The 19,495-nt window shown below is 33.1% G+C and overlaps 1 protein-coding gene across 1 annotated transcript in view; it reads left to right on the forward strand.

The window, feature by feature from the left end:
• The window catches only part of LOC143053718 (uncharacterized), a 65,018-nt gene that overhangs the window by 31,553 nt on the left and 13,970 nt on the right, over positions 1-19,495 (forward strand). The window contains exons 5-7 of the mRNA XM_076226504.1: positions 2,970-3,127; positions 11,642-11,702; positions 12,100-12,366. Of these exons, the coding sequence (XP_076082619.1) occupies positions 2,970-3,127; positions 11,642-11,702; positions 12,100-12,366 (486 nt within the window). The remainder of the gene's footprint in view (positions 1-2,969; positions 3,128-11,641; positions 11,703-12,099; positions 12,367-19,495) is intronic.

Genomic DNA, 19,495 nt, shown 5'->3' on the forward strand with positions numbered 1-19,495 from the left:
GGGGTTCTTTAATATGCCGAATCTAACCGTGTATTTAGATTCTTAATTTTTTTGTCCCGTTTTCAGATTGGTCTACATTAAGGTCCAAAGGGTCAAAAATTAAACTTAAGTTTTTTTACAAAAATTGAATTGTTGGGGTTCTTTGATTTACTAAATCAAAACATGTACTTAGTTTTTTTAATATGGGCCCAGTTTTCAAGTTGGTCAAAATTGGGGTCCAAAATTAAACTTTGTTTGATTTCAACAAAAATTGAATATATGGGGTTCTTCGATATATGCTGAATCTAACCATGTATTTAGTTTTATGATATTTGGGCCCGGATATATACAAAATTTAGTCCTGGTATCTATGATGAGTTTATTTACAACCACTGGGTCGATGCCACTGCTGGTGGTGATTTGTTTCCCCGAAGGTATCACCATCCCAGTAGTCAGCACTTTTTGTGCTGACATGAATTATCATTGATATGGTTATATTTATAAATTAACTGTTTACAAAATTTAGAATTTTTGAAATACTAAGGCTTTTCTACATCTGGCATAGATTACCTTAGCTTGATTTGGCAAATCTTTTAGGAATTTTGATCCTCAATGCTCTTCAAGTTTGTACTTTATTTGGCCTTTTTAATTTTTTTGGATTCGAGCTTCACTGATGAGTCTTTTGTAGACGAAACGCGCGTCTGGCGTATGTACAAAATTAAGTCCTGGTATCTATGATGAGTTTATTATCAAATTGGTCCACAGTGAGGTCTTAAAGGTCCTAAATTGAACTTGATTTGATTTCATCAAAAATTGAATTCTTGGGGTTCTTTGATATGCTGAATCTAACGATGTATTTAGATTTTGGATATTGGAATACCACAAAGGGATGGTAATAATTGTCTTTGGGAGTTATGGCTCAAACCGTTAAGGAATAAAGGGCAAAAAAGGGGGAAAAGGGTAACCAGGTTAATGGACAATTATTTAAGTACAAAACATGATTTAAAAGCAGCATAAGGTTGGTAATTGAAACCTATTTGAATATTTCACCTAAACTGCTTTTAAATTATGTATATTGGAAATTTGCCAAAAACTTTATTATTAATAAATTCCATTGGAAATTTGCCAATAACTTTAGTTTAATGAAATTCATTGGAAATTTGCCAATATAAAATGTTGCTGATGAAGCTTTATTGTTTATCTCACCTAAACTGCTTTTAAATTATGTACATTGGAAATTTGCCAATAACTTTAGTATAAACTTCATTGGAAATTTGCCAATATAAAATGTTGCTGATGAAGCTTTTTTGTTTATTTTTAGCCATGATTATTATTCTTTAAAAATTGGAGTTATCTTTCTTTGTCCAGAATAGTAGTTGAATCAACTTAAATCAATGCTATATACACTATAGGTGTGATACCACCATTGATTTTCCCCTATTAGTCTTTGTTAAATTTGCGCTTTTCAAAAAAATCTGTAGAATTTATCTTTATTTCAAATAAAGAAATACTTGGCATGAGTAAAGTTTTATCATTTCCAGTACTACAAAAAAAATATTCACATAACATTTCATTGCATATGTGAAAATAACCATCACTGGAAGTTAACCAATCAAATTTCTCATCTTATTTTATCTGTGTACAAGGTTTAATCACCATGTAACCTCAAGATTACAAAATATTCTATAGAAATACCAAATAAAAAAATAATGGTGCTTTGAAATACTCAAGACATATGTTTATGACACAGAAATCTTTTACTGCAATAAAATGTAGGATTAATTACCTACAACTGTCAAATTCAAGCGAATATTTCTTTTTGACCTATTTTCGTATACAACCAGATATGACGTACCATGATTTTGTGGTATTACACCTATACAATGCATTATTCACTTTTACTACCAACTTATTAGTTAAAACAATCTTTGCCATTCAGTGATTACAAGCACTTTGATTACTTTTCTAGGGTTATGCCTCTTTACCAGTGGAAAAATTGAAGATTTTTTTCTTTTCTGTTCTCTTTACTTAAGTTTGTCTTAACTAAATTTATTAATGAAATGTTTATATAATTCTTAGCACCTCTAAACTCAGTTCAAGTTCAATTTTTGGCAGCTTCACTTTTACTGTTCTTTAGTTATATACCTTTTTAACGTTATATGCTAGTGGGGGCATCATCTGTGTCCCTTTGGACACATTCCCCATTTATTTTTTTTAGAAGTTACTATTAAGGTGGTACCTAAAACCTGAACTAAAATTAATTTGGCTCGTTTAATTTTCTTAAAATTTTGACAAAGTATTTACTTTGACCCTTTGACAAAAATATTAAAAAAATCCAAAAAATTGAACCAACCATTTAATCAGAAAAATTACACTGGTTATATAGCAGTTTGACAAACACTCATTTTGATCATTGAGAAGCTTAATATTCCCTTAAGATCACAACGTCATTAAAACGTTCTGCTGATTTTACAGAGTTATCTCCCTGTAGTGTTAGGTACCACCTTAAAAAAAAACTAATTTTAACCATGACATTTTATATTTTAATATTTTATGATATGTATTTAAATGTTATTGTTGCAAACTCCATTAGAAATTTGAATTGAGATCATTTTTGGAATAAGGGAAAGGGGGAGATGAAAAAAAATTGGGGGGGGGGGGGATTTCAAATTTTTAGAGGATTAATATTCAACAGCAATGTGAATTGCTCAAAAGAAAAAAAAATGTTTAAGTTCATTAGACCACATTCATTTTGTGTCAGAAACCTATGCTGTGTCAACTTTTTAATCACAATCTAAATTCAGAGCTGACTCCAGCTTGAATGTTGTGTCCATACATCGTTCAGGGTTCAACCTCTGCGGTCGTATAAAGCTGCGCCCTGCGGAGCATCTGGTTTATATTGGTCTTGTTTTCTCCACATTAAAGATGCATACTTTGGTCTTATTTGTAACAATTAATCCAGATATTGTCCATGTTTTTATTTACCGAAGATTGTAAAGTTATAGAGATTACAGTAGAAGCGGTGAACAACATCTCACAAGTATATGAAACTGACGGAAAAGTTTATGTATACAGATATGGATCTATACAGGATACCCTTAATTCTTCAAAGATAAAGAAATGCATTACCACTTATCCTGATATACAGGTAAGGAAGTTTACAGAGTCCACTTAAACCAGTTATAAAAGATTTGTCTAAAGAGCAAATGAATTGTTGACTGCCACTTAAAATGTCTCAAAAACAAGAATGGTATAAGCAGGTAAGGAAAGGTTCAATGCCTAAACCTAAAGATATACATAAATGGTTAACAGTCAAAAAAGTGGTCATGGTCCGCTTAAACCTACAGATATACAAGAGTTGTCCAAAAAGTTAGGAAGAATACAGGGTCTACTTAACCCTACAAATATACAGGAATGGTATAAACATGTAAGGAAGTGTACAGTACCATCTTAAACCTAAAGATATACTGAAATGATTTGCACAGATATGAAAGTACACAGGAACGACGCAAACTTTCAGATACCAGAATGGTCTAGAACGGTCGAGGAAGTATACCTGGGTCCTGGGTCCAAATAAACAATCAGATAAACAAGAATGGTCTAAACAAGTTAGGTAATGTATAGGGTTCAATAATAAATTGTCTACATAGGTAAGGAATTCTGCAGGGTCCACTTAAATCTACAGATTTAAAAAAATGGTATACACAGGTTAAAGGGTCCACTTTAAATACAAATATATACAAAAATGGTCTACACTGGGTCCGCTAAAACCGATATATATATATATATATATATATTTCTGTGACTGTATCTTACATTAATTTGTAGGATCCTTTACTATAGATAAAAGAGGGACGAAAGATACCAAAGGGACAGTCAAACTCATAAATCTAAAACAAACTGACAACGCCATGGCTAAAAATGAAAAAGACAAACAGAAAAACAATAGTACACATGACACAACATAGAAAACATAATTTAGCTGATCTGTAACAATAACATCTTCATGCCTTATATATCATGTACTGCAGTACGCCGCTAGATTAAAACTGACGTGGAAAGGTAACACACGGCCAGCGAAAGCTCTTTTATTTGAAAGCAAATTTACAGATCTAACATTGTTGGGTTGATGTTTAGACGAATTATATATATATATATACAACTCGTCTAAACATTAACCCAACAGAGTTAGATCTGTAAATTTGCTTTCGCAAATTTTTGGTTCTTCCCTCGCCGGGATTCGAACCCATGCTACTGTGATATCGTGACACCAAATCGCCTGCACTGCATCCGTCCCGCTAGACCATACGACCACCTGGGCTCTCAAATAAAAGAGCTTTCGCTGGCCGTGTGTTACCTTTCCACGTCAGTTTTAATCTAGCAGCGTACTGTAGTACATGATATGTAAGGCATGAAGATGTTATTGTTACAGATCAGCTAAATTATCTATAGTAAAGGATCCTACAAATTAATGTAAGATACAGTCACAGAAAATAATTATATTTATAAGTACGTCTGAGTCAGTGACAACACTACAACAGATGTATCCATCGGATCGCCATCAATGATGGTGATACATGGCTGTGTACATAATGTATATACAGCTCGTCTAAACATCAACCCAACAATGTTAGATCTGTAAATTTGCTTTCGCAAATTTTTGTTCTTCCCTCGCCGGGATTCGAACCCATGCTATTGTGAAATCGTGACACCATATCGCCTGCACTGCAGCCGTCCTGCTAGACCACACGGCCACCTGGGCTCTCAAAAAAAGAGCTTTCGCTGGCCGTGTGTTACCTTTCCACGTCAGTTTTAATCTAGCGGCGTACTGCAGTACATGATATATATTAAGGCATGAAGATGTTATTGTTACAGATCAGCTAAATTATCTATAGTAAAGGATCCTACAAATTAATGTAAGATACAGTCACAGAAAATAATTATATTTATAAGTACGTCCGAGTCAGTGACAACCCTACAACAGATGTATCTATCGGATCGCCATCAATGATGGTGATACATGGCTGTGTACATAATGTATATACAACTCGTCTAAACATCAACCCAACAATGTTAGATCTGTAAATTTGCTTTCGCAAATTTTTGGTTCTTCCCTCGCCGGGATTCGAACCCATGCTACTGTGATATCGTGACACCAAATCGCCTGCACTGCAGCCGTTCCGCTAGACCACACGGCCACTTGGGCTCTCATAAAAAGAGCTTTCGCTGACCGTGTGTTACCTTTCCACGTCAGTTTTAATCTAGCGGCGTACTGCAGTACATGATATATAAGGCATGAAGATGTTATTGTTACAGATCAGCTAAATTATCTATAGTAAAGGATCCTACAAATTAATGTAAGATACAGTCACAGAAAATAATTATATTTATAAGTACGTCCGAGTCAGTGACAACCCTACAACAGATGTATCTATCGGATCGCCATCAATGATGGTGATACATGGCTGTGTACATAATGTATATACAGCTCGTCTAAACATCAACCCAACAATGTTAGATCTGTAAATTTGCTTTCGCAAATTTTTGGTTCTTCCCTCGCCGGGATTCGAACCCATGCTACTGTGATATCGTGACACCAAATCGCCTGCACTGCAGCTGTCCCGCTAGACCACACGGCCACCTGGGCTCTCAAAAAAGAGCTTTCGCTGGCCGAGTGTTACCTTTCCACGTCAGTTTTAATCTAGCGGCGTACTGCAGTACATGATATATAAGGCATGAAGATGTTATTGTTACAGATCAGCTAAATTATCTATAGTAAAGGATCCTACAAATTAATGTAAGATACAGTCACAGAAAATAATTATATTTATAAGTACGTCTGAGTCAGTGACAACCCTACAACAGATGTATCCATCGGATCGCCATCAATGATGGTGATACATGGCTGTGTACATAATGTATATACAACTCGTCTAAACATCAACCCAACAATGTAAGATCTGTAAATTTGCTTTCGCAAATTTTTGGTTCTTCCTTCGCCGGGATAAATATATATATTATGCAAAATTGTCTACACAGGTGAGGAAATCTACGGGGTGCACTTACACATTTAAAAATGTAGGACTCTGAACCCCGAATGGTGGCATTTTGACGCTGTCGTGTTGCTAGCTACCCCAAAGTGCGATGGATTACTTAAACTTTATATTCAATGTGTTTTTAATGTCGATTAAAATGTCAATTGGTTAGTTAGACACACCTTTTCATGTTAATTAAGTATGCCATCGAAAAAATTAACACGTCTTATTAAAATCAGTCATAATTATTATTTCCAGTCGTAATAGTAACGTTATAGTTCGCTTTGTGCAAACATAACTTAAGCCAACGTTCATACAATCATTTAAGACACAACAAACGAAGGTTATTTTCCATTAAAACCAATTAATTTCAATTACCGAAGATGGGATAGCTGTTTAAAATGCATTATATAATAAGGGCCTTATAAAGTGATCACCCTCATTGGTTTTGACTGCACCTGAAGAAAATATGGAATGTTTTTTCTTAAACCATTGTGGTGACGTCAGCCTATTCATTTACCGTAGATTTTTTTTCTAGAATCAACGCTTCCTAAATCGGTCGTTGAAATGGGCTCACTATATTAGATTCTTTTGTTTCCTTTGTGTGCCTAATCTCATTAAGTTTGAATTGACTAATTAACTGATTTCTGTTCACTAATGGAATTGTTTTAAAAACTTACCTTTAATTTTTGTGATTTCTATATGCCTTCACTGGGATTCGAACCCGTCCATGAATTCTGATACGTGTAACTGACATCAACATACATGTATCAACGAAACCTCTGGGCTAACAATCGGTTACGATTTAAATGTCTATTTTATATATTTAAATGAATATATGATATACATCGGTACAACAGACACACAGGGCTTCTACCTTTATATATTCATAATAGGCAAACGAATAGCATGAATTGGTAGCCACGAGGTTTCATGGTTAAGATACTGAGTTAAGATAAATGAGATTTAGGTACGGACTTGTATTTTTAAGTTCGAATCCCTGAATTCTCTTTGTCGTCCCTTTTCTCTACTTTCCCAGTTTCTGTTCTTGTTTTTATGTTATGTTATTGTGGATAATGTTTGTAATAAAAGCGAGTCTGGTCGTTTATTTTTGGATTATTGTTGGCTATTCCACATGTTTGAAGCAAAAATGATTACATTCTCATGATATGTCCATTTTTGTTTTATAAATTAATAAAATATGATTTCATCTGTTTTACTACATAATTTTACAACTGTTTAATCGTAAATTCCTATGCTACAAAAATCGTGATGTGCCTAGAATTAGGCTACTTGTTAGAAATTTCGGAAACATAGTACTTATTATATGTACTATATATATGGTCTTTGTCGGGTTGTATTCCCTTTGATACATTTTCCATTTCCATTTTCCATTTTCCATTTTAAATAGAAATTAGTTAGAATAATTTGAAAAAACAGACAATATTCAGATGCCTGATAGTATGAAGATCTCTAAGGGCAGACGTGTTGTGTTGTAATATATTAATTTGTATTTTTGTTTTAACCATTTAATTGTGATATTCAATTTATTGTAATGAATCGTTTGACACGATTACATGGTTATTTAATCTCACCTACAATACCTTCTAATAGGCGTTAATTTTTAAAAGACATTAATCGATACAATTGATAAGCGTTGATTCATTGAAAAACAAACCATTCGCCCTCCGGGCTCATAGTTTCTTTTGCAAGAATCAACGCTTATCCATTGTATCTATATCACATATTCAACATAAATACAACTTGAATTTTTTTATATACTACTGAAAAAGGGAAAAAGTTGTAGACAGGGGAAATTTAAATGAGATAATTTTTCGAAATCTACTCGAGTTTTGTGTTTAATGAACGATGCAGCTTATAATTCACTAACTTCATCAGGGAAGCAAAGATACTCCCCGTATTAGGATAATATAGTTAATGTGGAATTTATGAGAGTTGAGATTACTTTAACACATTTAGTTATCTCTGATGAAAGGAACAAAGTAAAATTAAACTATTATGTAGAATAATGTCCCCATGCAGCAAATTTAAGAGAACATTATATCATTTAGTAGGAAACTGCAACCATAAAGATCATCGCACTTCAGACGAAACGCGCGTCTGGCGTACTAAATTATAATCCTGGTACCTTTGATAACTATTCAGCCAACAGACCATCACATTTCAGAGTGAGTATCAAACTTCACCGTCCCCATCACACCTTTGAGTCCTACAAATACAAGAATGGTCTACACAGATCTGTGTACACTGGGTCCAGTTAAACCTAAATATAAATATATATGGTCTACACAGGTAAGGAAGTGTGTAGGGTCCACTTAAACCTACAAATAAACATGCATGGTCTACACATGTAAGGAAGTGTGTAGGGTCCACTTGAACCTACAAATAAATATATATGGTCTACACATGTAAGGAAGTGTGTAGGGTAGGGTTCACTTAAACCTACAAATAAATATATATGGTCTACACAGGTAAGGAAGTGTGTAGGGTCCAATTAAACCGAAAAGTAAACACATTACGTCATATATGGTAAACGCAGGTAAGGAAGTATACAGGGCCTACTTGAATAAAGGCAACAGTATTATAATAGATTACCTTAGCCGTATTTGGCACAACTTTTTGGAATTTTGGACCCTCAATGCTCTTCAACTTTTTACTTGTTTGGCTTAATAAATATTTTGATATGAGCGTCACTGATGAGTCTTATGTAGACGAAACGCGCGTCTGGCGTACTAAATATAATCCTGGTACCTTTGATAACTATTTACACCACTGGGTCGATGCCACTGCTGGTAGACGTTTCGTCCCCGAGGGTATCACCAGCCCAGTAGTCAACACTTCGGTGTTGACATGAATATCAATAATGTGGTCATTTTTACAAATTTCCTGTTAACAAAACTTTGAATTTTTCGAAAACTAAGGATTTTCTTATCCCAGGCATAGATTACCTTAGCCGTATTTGGCACAACTGTTTGGAATTTTGGATCCTCAATGCTCTTCAACTTTTTACTTGTTTGGCTTAATAAATATTTTGATATGAGCTTCACTGATGAGTCTTATGTAGACGAAACGCGCGTCTGGCGTACTAAATTAGAATCCTGGTACCTTTGATAACTATTTACACCACTGGGTCGATGCCACTGTTGGTAGACGTTTCGTCCCCGAGGGTATCACCAGCCCAGTAGTCAACACTTCGGTGTTGACATGAATATCAATAATGTGGTCATTTTTACAAATTTCCTGTTAACAAAACTTTGAATTTTTCGAAAACTAAGGATTTTTCTTATCCCAGGCATAGATTACCTTAGCCGTATTTGGCACAACTTTTTGGAATTTTGGATCCTCAATGCTCTTCAACTTTTTACTTGTTTGGCTTAATAAATATTTTGATATGAGCGTCACTGATGAGTTTTATGTAGACGAAACGCGCGTCTGGCGTACTAAATTATAATCCTGGTACCTTTGATAACTAATTATACCGCTGTTCAATAGTCATAATTTGTTTAAGCGAAAACAAATGCGGGTAACAAAATAAAACCAAGGGAAACACATTAACAACTATAAGAGGAGAACAACATACAACAGTCAAACCTTCATCATGTTCATGGAATGTTATATTAAATGGATAGAAGCTTTTTATGATAAAAACAAATCGTAGCCAGAGCAAACAATTTTTTTATATTTTTTTGTATTTCACTGATAAAAGGACCCAGTTTTTTAGTTATCATTAAGATGCAGTATGGTGCCAAAGTTTTTTTAAACATCAAATAGCCAAATACTTTGTCAAACCTTCATAAACTTTAATGAAACTTTTTTTTATTATTATTATTATATAACAACTGGATATCGTGTCTTAAACAATATGTTCGATGAATCAGCTGGTCAACTAACATGGCTGACTAGGCTACAAAGCAGCAATGGGGTAAATGTTAAAATGTCTATTTTAATATAAACCATTCAGTTCTGGAAGGCGGGAATAGTTTCTCTTCCTCAATTCCGTTATATTCATCATAACTGAGACACGAATGCCAGGAGCTTGTTTCTAAACAGATATTTTCACAAAAGTGGTCAATTTTAGGAAGTAGTGTGAGATTAAGTTTTTGGCAATTAAAAAAAAGGAAATTTTTTATATGGCTTCTTGATAAAAGTGTGAAATATCTTTAGTTACAAATTGATAATTTCTAAAAATGCAGTTCTTTGCAAACATTATATAACGCCTAAGTTTGTTATCAAAATTAGCATCATGTTCAATATCATTGTACATATATCTTTTGTGTATATGCTGTAATTGTTCCTGGCATCGAGGGACATAAAGGATATTGACTTATTTGTTTGGAAGAAAGAGTTTGTATTGTATGATCTGTGTTGCTTTTTGTATATCACATTTTCATAAAAAAGTATTTTTCTGTACTAAAAGTAATAACATTAACGGTACCAATTTTCTTGCACCAGATGCGCATTTCGACAATACATGTCTCTAAAGTGATGCTCGTAGCCAAAATATTTGAAATCCAAAGCTTATATAAAAGGTGAAGAGCTATAATCCAAAAGGTCAAAAAAGTGTAGCCAAATCCGTGAAAGGAATGAGAGCTTTGCATGAGGGAGATACATTCCTTAATAGTTTGCATGAAATTTCAAAATCTGTCCTTATCCAATCTTTATGAACGGTAAGAACCTTTTACTCTTGTTTTGACTTCCAAAAGTTAATTAGACAATGATAGAGTGTTGAAGGACCTTTGGATGGAATGAACTTTCATATTATATAGCATCTTATACATGTTATAAAACAGATCATGGGAGCACAAATTATGATGATTGAAAGCATTTTTTTTAAGGAAAATTGTAATATTTGTTTTAGCGAGGACAAATTAACTTTCAGTTGGAATGTAATAGATTTGATTTATAAATACTTTTTCATGAAAGTTTGACAGAATATAAAGAATGCAGAAATAAACTAATCATCATTTGCCAAAAATTTGAATAAGGTTAAAACACAAGTCCTGAATTTAAATAAATCTGCTACTTAAATGATCGCATTTCAGGTTTAAGGATGTTTGCTCCTCCACTTTTTGATTTTTTGTCAGATTTTCAGAATCCTCTGGTTTTATCCATGTATTGTCATTAAAAAAATTTGCCCACTAACCCCTACTTTTCTTTTTATAATTGTATTACATAAAGTTAAAAAAGCCATATTTCAAAATTTTACAAAATTCTTGTTATTTTTTCATAGTGTTTGAAACAAATAAGGTGTCAATGTCAAATATATGAAAAATCTAGAGAGAATAATTTCCCGCCAAATTTTCAATGGCTTATATCTCGAAAACCAGCACAGGGACTCTCCATTTTTTTCTACTTTTTTAGTTTCTTTATTTATATACTATCAATTTATAATAGTCTTTTAAAAAGCTTGTTATTTTTTAACAGAGTAGCGAACATCCTTTAGTCATTTTGTGTTGCAGGGGGAATTTTGCCTATCTCCTTTTGACACTTTAAATTGCTGGTTTTATTTCACAGTTGTTAACATGAAAATTTCTATTAAAAGATTAAAATGGCACTCCACAATACTTTGCTATATTTTCTACTGTAGTGTATTTCGATTTTTGTAGATGTTCACGTCAAGACAAACTCAAACAACTTTATCCAGCAGATCCTTTGAAGGTTGTACAAGTAATTTTTTATTTATAAACATATAAAAATAAGAAGATGTGGTATGATTGCAAATGAGACAACTTTCAACCAAAGTCCAAATGAAGTTGATGAAAGATTACAGTCCTGGCTTTCTACAATGAGAAAAAAACATACCGTATATTCAGATATAAAAGGCTCCGACATGAATGTTTTCTTTACTCATAAAAAACTGAGATAAACAAATAAATGTTTTCATTTGAATAAGGTATAACTATCTTATTTAAGAAAATTTTATGAAAACATTACTGTAACATTTAAGCTGTCTTCTTTCAGAAAATATTCATTTATCATTTAAGCATTCTTCTAACTGAAAATATATGGAAATATCTTTTAATCATTTATGAAAATATTTCGTCTCATTTCAAAATATTTTTAGATCATTTCATTCCAACTGAAATCAAATTGTTGTCTGACAAAAAATATGTTCCTGTGTACCTTAAATTACTTGAGTCAGGCTCTGAGAAGAAAAGGGAAATTCGTTTGGTAATTGTTGGAAAGAAGGGTACTGGAAAAACCTCATTGCTGAAGAGATTGTTCGGAGAAGAAATTAATAATGGACAGGTGACCAGTACAAATGGGATTGAAATCCATAGAATTAGATGTAAAGCAAATTCTGATGATGGCATATGGAAAAAATTAGATGGTAGGATTTTTGTCAAGTCTGCTACTATTTGTAGCAGAAACGAGACGAGGGGATCAGATGATCCCAATTTGAGACATCAATTACCTTTTCAAACCTCCACATAATATTTTGATACCCAATCAATGATCAACACATAATATCCGCTGCTAAATTTGATTTTTTTTTGCGCTTTCCTTTAGTTCACTACTAAATAGACTTGCTTTTTTTTGCAGTTATCAAATTGATACAGTATAAATTTATATATTTTTTTCATCAATATAACTTTGTCATACTTTCTTAGAACTTTTGCATAAGTGTTTAATGATGAAAAAATTATGGTGCAAAATTTGAAAATATATTTTATAGGGTTTAGCTAGTTTGGCTGTCCAAAACCAGTTTATTTCAATATGGTGATTTAATGGGGAAAAAGAACATATCTAATTTGTGTAATCAACTCCTACAGTTTTTCAACCATAATGTATTGAACTCCACACCTGCTATTGTCGAAATATTTTAGGATTTTTTTCTCATTTCTTGGACTTTTTTTTCCAAATATTAAAATGTATAGAGCATACCTATTGTTTAAGTTAACTAACTCATGTGATTCTTTGTTCAATCTTTAATAGGTGTCTATTTTTATTCTGTTTGTCTTTTGTTTATTTTTGGATTTTTGCCATGGCATTGTCAGTTTGTTCTTTTGACTTGAGTTTGAATATTACTTTGGTATCTTTCTCCTCTCTTATTCAAGATTCATAAATAAGCATCTTAAATAAAATTTGATTTAAACAAAAATAAAAGAACAGATCGAGTTCCATTGTCCCCAGCGTTGCACATATTTTATCTATCCAGGGGCAATAACTAAAAAAAGAAAGCATTTTTTTGTGGTTTTTTTAAAACAATTTATGAATAAATAGCATGCGCAGGGGACAAAAAGGTTAAAAAGCATATTTTTCATTAATTTTACGATTCCAAGGGTCATAACTCTTTTTAAAAAAGTGGAATCATCTACTATCATAGAAATTACTTAATTGTCTGAGATATTGCTGATATTAACTTAAGTAAAACTCTGGCAAGAATAGTACCTGTAAATGCGCTGTTGAGGCCATATTCCATAAATTAAATAATTCCAAGCGGCATAACTCTTTTAAACAGAGTTGATCGGCCGACATTATAGAACTTATCCGAGATATTTCTTATATTCACCTAAAGTATAAGTTTTATAGAATCCTGTGAGAGTGCTTACAAAACCAGACAGACGGATCACAGACTGACGGATGCCAGATATTTCAATGTCACCTTCAAGGCGTTACGCAGGGGACAAAAAAGCTGTATTTTACTGTTAAATCGAATTTTGTCTTACAATCCTACATTACTGGGGTTGATATCATTCAAATTTAGTCTGTGGGTCAAGGTTTTGTTTTGCCTAGACAGAGCCAAAAAGCAAGTGTTTGGTTTGCTGTTCCGGTTTCTAGAGAGATGGCGACATATCAATTTAAGGGGAACCACGTATTGTTAGTCACTGAAACTTTATTTGCAGTTGTATTGGTGCATCTCACTTCCTTGGAAGATTATTTGTCCTGCTCCCTCATTTATGAAGATGGTCTATTAAATTTTAAAAGATTTGCATAGTTTGTATGTTGCATTGTCAGTGTTTCTGTTGTTTTATTGTTTTCCTCTTATAGTTGATGTGTTTCCCTCGGTTTTAGCTTGTAACCCGGATTGTTTTCTCTCAGTCAATTTAAGACTTTTGAATAGGGTATACTACTGTTATTTACTTTATATGTAAGAAATGTTTGAATATTTGAATTATGCTCTGAAAACTTTATAGAGGAAACCATGTTCTAGCAGTTTATATTGCTCTTAAACATGATAAAAGGATGATTTGTTTTATCACACCTGTGGGAGACTGGGAAATACATACATATATTGCATTACCGTTTTGTGTTTATATAAAAAAAAAATAATGAGACAGTAAAAGAACTGAATGCTTTATACTGTTTATACAGATGCCTTAATTTACCAACTTTCCATCTGGCATATTTTCATTATCCTTGACCTAACTTTTGTGGATCAGCAGTTACTGTATAAAAAGACTATTCTTTGTCACTTAATTAGGATAAGAATTTCATTTGCCATAAGGGATCCTTGCAATGTCAGCAGGCAAACTTTACTTGACCTTTACCTCATTTCATTGATCAGTGATTTGATCAAAGTTTAGTCCTTATGACCAAACTATAGACAATAGTTCAACTTAACTGTGTGTAAGAAATGAAGGTAAGGCATTTATATCCGTCTCACAGATTTCATCTTATCATGACCTCGTTTTCATGGTTTTATAAGTACTATATGCAATATTTTTCTGATTTGTTGAATAAAAAGTATAACAAAAGTACCTAACTCTAAGACAAATTCAAAAAAGGGGAAGTACATCATAAATATAAAAACTGACAAAATAAAATGTTATCAACCAAAGGAACAAGTAAAAAACAACTGCCATATTCTTGACTTCGTACATGCAGGTTTAAAACTCCAAAGAAAATGGCAGGTTAAACCGGGTTTTATAGCTATAGCTGAATCTCCAACTTGTATGACAGTTGATTATAGTTCTGTTAATTGGACAAAATTTGGGTCCAAACAGAGTTTATAGGTTGATGTCACAGGCACTCGTCTCAGAATTTTTTTTCCTATATACCTTTATATAACACAAAGTACTTAACTCGCGATTTAGAAAAATGACAGGCGGTGACGAAATTCCGTTAAATACCGATTTTTCGGCTGACAACCCCACTAAAACTTGTTATGTCGTAAATTAATTTATTTATCTTCACAATGGTGTATAACACGACTACTTTTGTTGTAATAATTATCCGTAGCAATCCTACCAAAGTGTGTCAATCGACAACAGGTTTTAGTGGGGTTGACAGTCGAGAAATCGGCATTTAACGGAATTTTGTCACCGCCTGACATTTTTCTAAATCGCAAGTTGAGTACCTTGTGTTATATAAAGGTATATAGAAAATTTTGTTTCTGAGACGAGTGCCTGTGGTTGATGTGACAATAATGTGGATCCTGCAGCCAAAACTGTGTAAACATACACCACAAAAGAATAAAAAATTTCAAACAAACGTAAAAATTAATCTTAAGACACCAACAAAAGTGTGTAATAAAATGATTGTAAGGTGTACATATTTGTTGGCAGAATTTATCTGACCATGGTCTCATTGTCATGGCCGAATGCACAATGTTAAGTTTTCATGGTTAAGTCCAATTTTACAGCAGTTATTATAGGCAAAAGGTCAAATATATGTTGTATGTGGAATAATTACAAGGTGAACATGTTTGTCTAGCATGGTTTATCTGACTTTTACCTTTTAATATTAACATGGATCATTTACCGTTTTTTTATGTCGAGCCTTCGACTTTTGTCACAGAAGGTTACGTTTTAGTGGTCAAGTCCATATCTCCGATAAGTAGGTATAGTATATTCGGTGTATGGAAAACTGTAAGGTGTACATGTCTAGCTGGCAGGTGTCATCTGACCTTGACGTCATTTGCATTGTTCAGTGGTCAAAGTAAGTTTTGGAGTTTTGGTCTTTTTTTCTAATACTATATGCAATAAGTCATTTATGTTTGGTATATGGAAATATTTTATGATCTGCATGTCAGTTGCACAGGTTTTATTTGATCATGACCTCATTTTTGAGATACGATTGCTTTTAAGCAATCTGTAGACTTTTACCGTCGACTCAGAGCTCATTCCCTCACGTCAACCGTTCTATTCTAAACATTCAGCAACATCTCAGATTCTTATGATTGTCTTGCTTTAAAAGGTAAAAACAAGCAAAAGGATTGAACATAAACAACTTTCCTGTAATGTTCTTCTCATAATCTTCATGTTTGATTTTCCCCCTGACTTATATGCGTGTTTTTAACAACACGGAAAATCAGAATTAAGCAGTATTTATATTTAGTGTTTTTATAAATTTAGAAACACGTCAGAGGGAATTCCCCAGTTTTGATAAATGCGAGAGTTCTTTGAATCCGATAATTCTATTTCTGTCATGTAAGAACTGAAGTGGAGTTTTCTATATTTTACCGTTATGAAACTGATACTGTACTCTTATAAAGAAATTGACCAGTTTCATCCAGTTTCATCACATCATAAATTAAATAAACGTTCTTGTTCCAAATCGCAAGTCGCGGGTTTGTTTATGTATTAATGCGCATGCGTATAGTTTTCTTGATTTCTAGGGGTATCAGATTGAGTGGTTGTTCTGGATTCCCCGCTTATTAATTAATTTGAAACTCATTGGATTCTTTCTATGTCTGCCTGCTATTGAGGGTTTAATAATGTTGCATAATTTAAAATCATATGCATCATTTAAATTAAAATCAATGAAGTTTTACCTATAACACCCCTTTAGCCGAAATGGAGTCTTCCATATTATCGTTTCGAGTTGTCTCCCTTTCAGAAGTATTTCCCGTCAAAATCGTCAAGAAAAAAATAACTCGTTAGATGTCGATAAACGTCGTATTATATTAAGAACGATCTCAATTTAAACAGAGGAGTGTGTACGGAAGGATTCATGCCTACTGACCCAACGGAAATTAATAATTTAAGATTTAGAAACGGTGATAAGATACGAAGTGAATAGTCCGAGATTACTGGGTACAAGTCAAATCGGCACCTGGTCAAATCGGCACCCATAGAAAAAGTCAAATCGGCACCTGGTTAAATCGGCATCTAGTCAAATCGGCACCTATTTAAAAGTCAATTCGGCATCCAATAATATTTGATATAATATACGGGACTGGGAAATGAGGTTCTTCCTAGAATTAACGGTGATAAGATACGAAGTGAATAGTCCCGAGATTACTGGGTACAAGTAAAATCGGCACATGGTCAAATCGGCGCCCATAGAAAAAGTCAAATCGGCACCTATTTAAAATTCAATTCGGCATCCAATAATACTTGATATAATATATGGGACTGGGACTATTTAAGTTTTTAATTTTAAAAGTATACTAGCATAAAAGTCCCCCACGGTCCCAGCTTGTCTGGCAAATCAGCCGTCGGACATCAGAGTAATCTCGAACTATGAAGTGAAATACCTTCCTTCTCTCTCTCAGTGACTGCTGTGGAAAGTAAACTTGGAATTGATAGCACACAAATAAAACACAATAAGTACATTGCTTGTACACTTGTATCCGGGATTAGCTATTTTTAAAGTTGAGTGACTATTCAGATTTATATTACCTTTGCATGTGCAGTTGAATTAGTTTTGAAAATAATACTATCCAGCTGTACCAGGCCTTGCGGTCATAAAACTTTGAAGCCTTACTTCGACGTCGAAGTAAGGCGTCAAAGAAAAAAAAATATAATAGCCTTTCAAGACGTCATAATTATTTTGACTATCAAGGCCAGGGCTGCCAAAAATGTGTGAGACTCACGCATGTTCATGTTTTTTTGCAGCAGTATCCTTGGATCAATTTTTTCCTCTTTGATCTTTTCTATTTTGGCCAAATCTCACGAATTTGCTTAATGAAAAGTTGGCAGAACTGCTATACATGTGTCAATGAAAACTATATGGCAATCGTATCCCTCAGAGCATTCTGCTCTTTGATTACGGTTCTTTGCTCAGCGATAAGTTTTTGTGTTTTAATTTTTCTTAAACTATAATCAATAGGTCAACTATATTTATTGAATGGAAGATTTGTTAGCTGTACATGTCTGCCTAAAATGGTTCATCTGACCTTGACCTCATTTTCATGGTTCATTGGTCAATGTTTAGATTTCTTGGGTAATGTTAAGTTTATGTGACAGTTGTAATTATTTTATAATTATTTTATAATATAATAACTTTATATTTGGGACAATCAACATAATATCAATGATTTGTAAAGAAGGCGAGACATTTCAGCGTGTGCTCTCTTGTGACAACTGTCAAAAACTCTTTATATGAAGGACTGTCATCACAAACTCACTCATGATCAGTTATGCATGGTACAACTTGCGCACTCTTATTTAGAAATCCTAGCATTTTTGCCTATAAGCTTTATATCATAATACTGTAAATTCAGAAATTATTGCGAGGTTTTTATTATTGCGAATAATGCGACAGAGTTGTAAACGCAATAATTAAAACTCGCATTTTGATATATCTTATCTGAATTAAACAGGCTTTTCTCTAAATCGTAAAAATTAAAATCGCATTTAAGTTTGAAATGACAAATTTGCAATAATAAATGCACTCAATAATTTCTGAATTTACAGTAGATGGACAGAAACCGTATTCTGCAACAAACAAATCATGATTTAAATTATAAGAATAGTTACCTTAAGATATCATTTTTACCAAATTTTTGCATTTTTTTTTTATTTTTCTTGAAGTTTATGTAGGAAAGAGCAGCTGTAAAAAACCAAATAATAATCTTAGCCTGAGACAAAGTTATTTCGTAATGCATTTCTTTCAGACAATACAAGCAAATTCAAAACAACACACCTGCGATTTATAAATAATATTTTTACAGTGTGGTGAACAACTTATTGGACAAGTTATATCAAAATCATAACAGCTCTCACTCAAAATATAGACAAATTTACGTTAACCTGTCTTGAATTCTGTTTGACATCTCTAGACACTAATTTTTAACCTTTTTCAAGCTGGAACAGATAAATGATTTACTTTAAAATTTACTACCCAAATTTGTTAACAGGTTAATTTCATTCACCTACTTGCTATTTGAGTGAGACACCATAAAGAAATAAATTGGAGGGGTCCGACAAAATTGAAAGTGATACACTGTCTTCACGAGGGACTATAAAGGCAACAGTAGTATACCGCTGTTCAAACTCATAAATCCATGTACAAAAAACAAAATCGGGGAAACAAACTAAAACTGAGGGAAACGCATAAATATAAGAGGAGAACAACGACACAACACTACAATGTAACTAACACACACAGAAACGGACCAAGCATCAGACAAAATCCCACGAGAATAACAAATATAACATCAAAACCAAATACATGAATTAGGGATAGACAAGTACACGTCTTATCGCAATGTCAATTTACACTCAAAAATAAAAGAAAACAAACGACGCAACGTTAAATTGTAACACACACAGAAACGAACTATAATATAA

This window comes from Mytilus galloprovincialis, chromosome 12, assembly GCF_965363235.1.
Source record: "Mytilus galloprovincialis chromosome 12, xbMytGall1.hap1.1, whole genome shotgun sequence".
Lineage (NCBI taxonomy): Eukaryota > Metazoa > Mollusca > Bivalvia > Mytilida > Mytilidae > Mytilus > Mytilus galloprovincialis.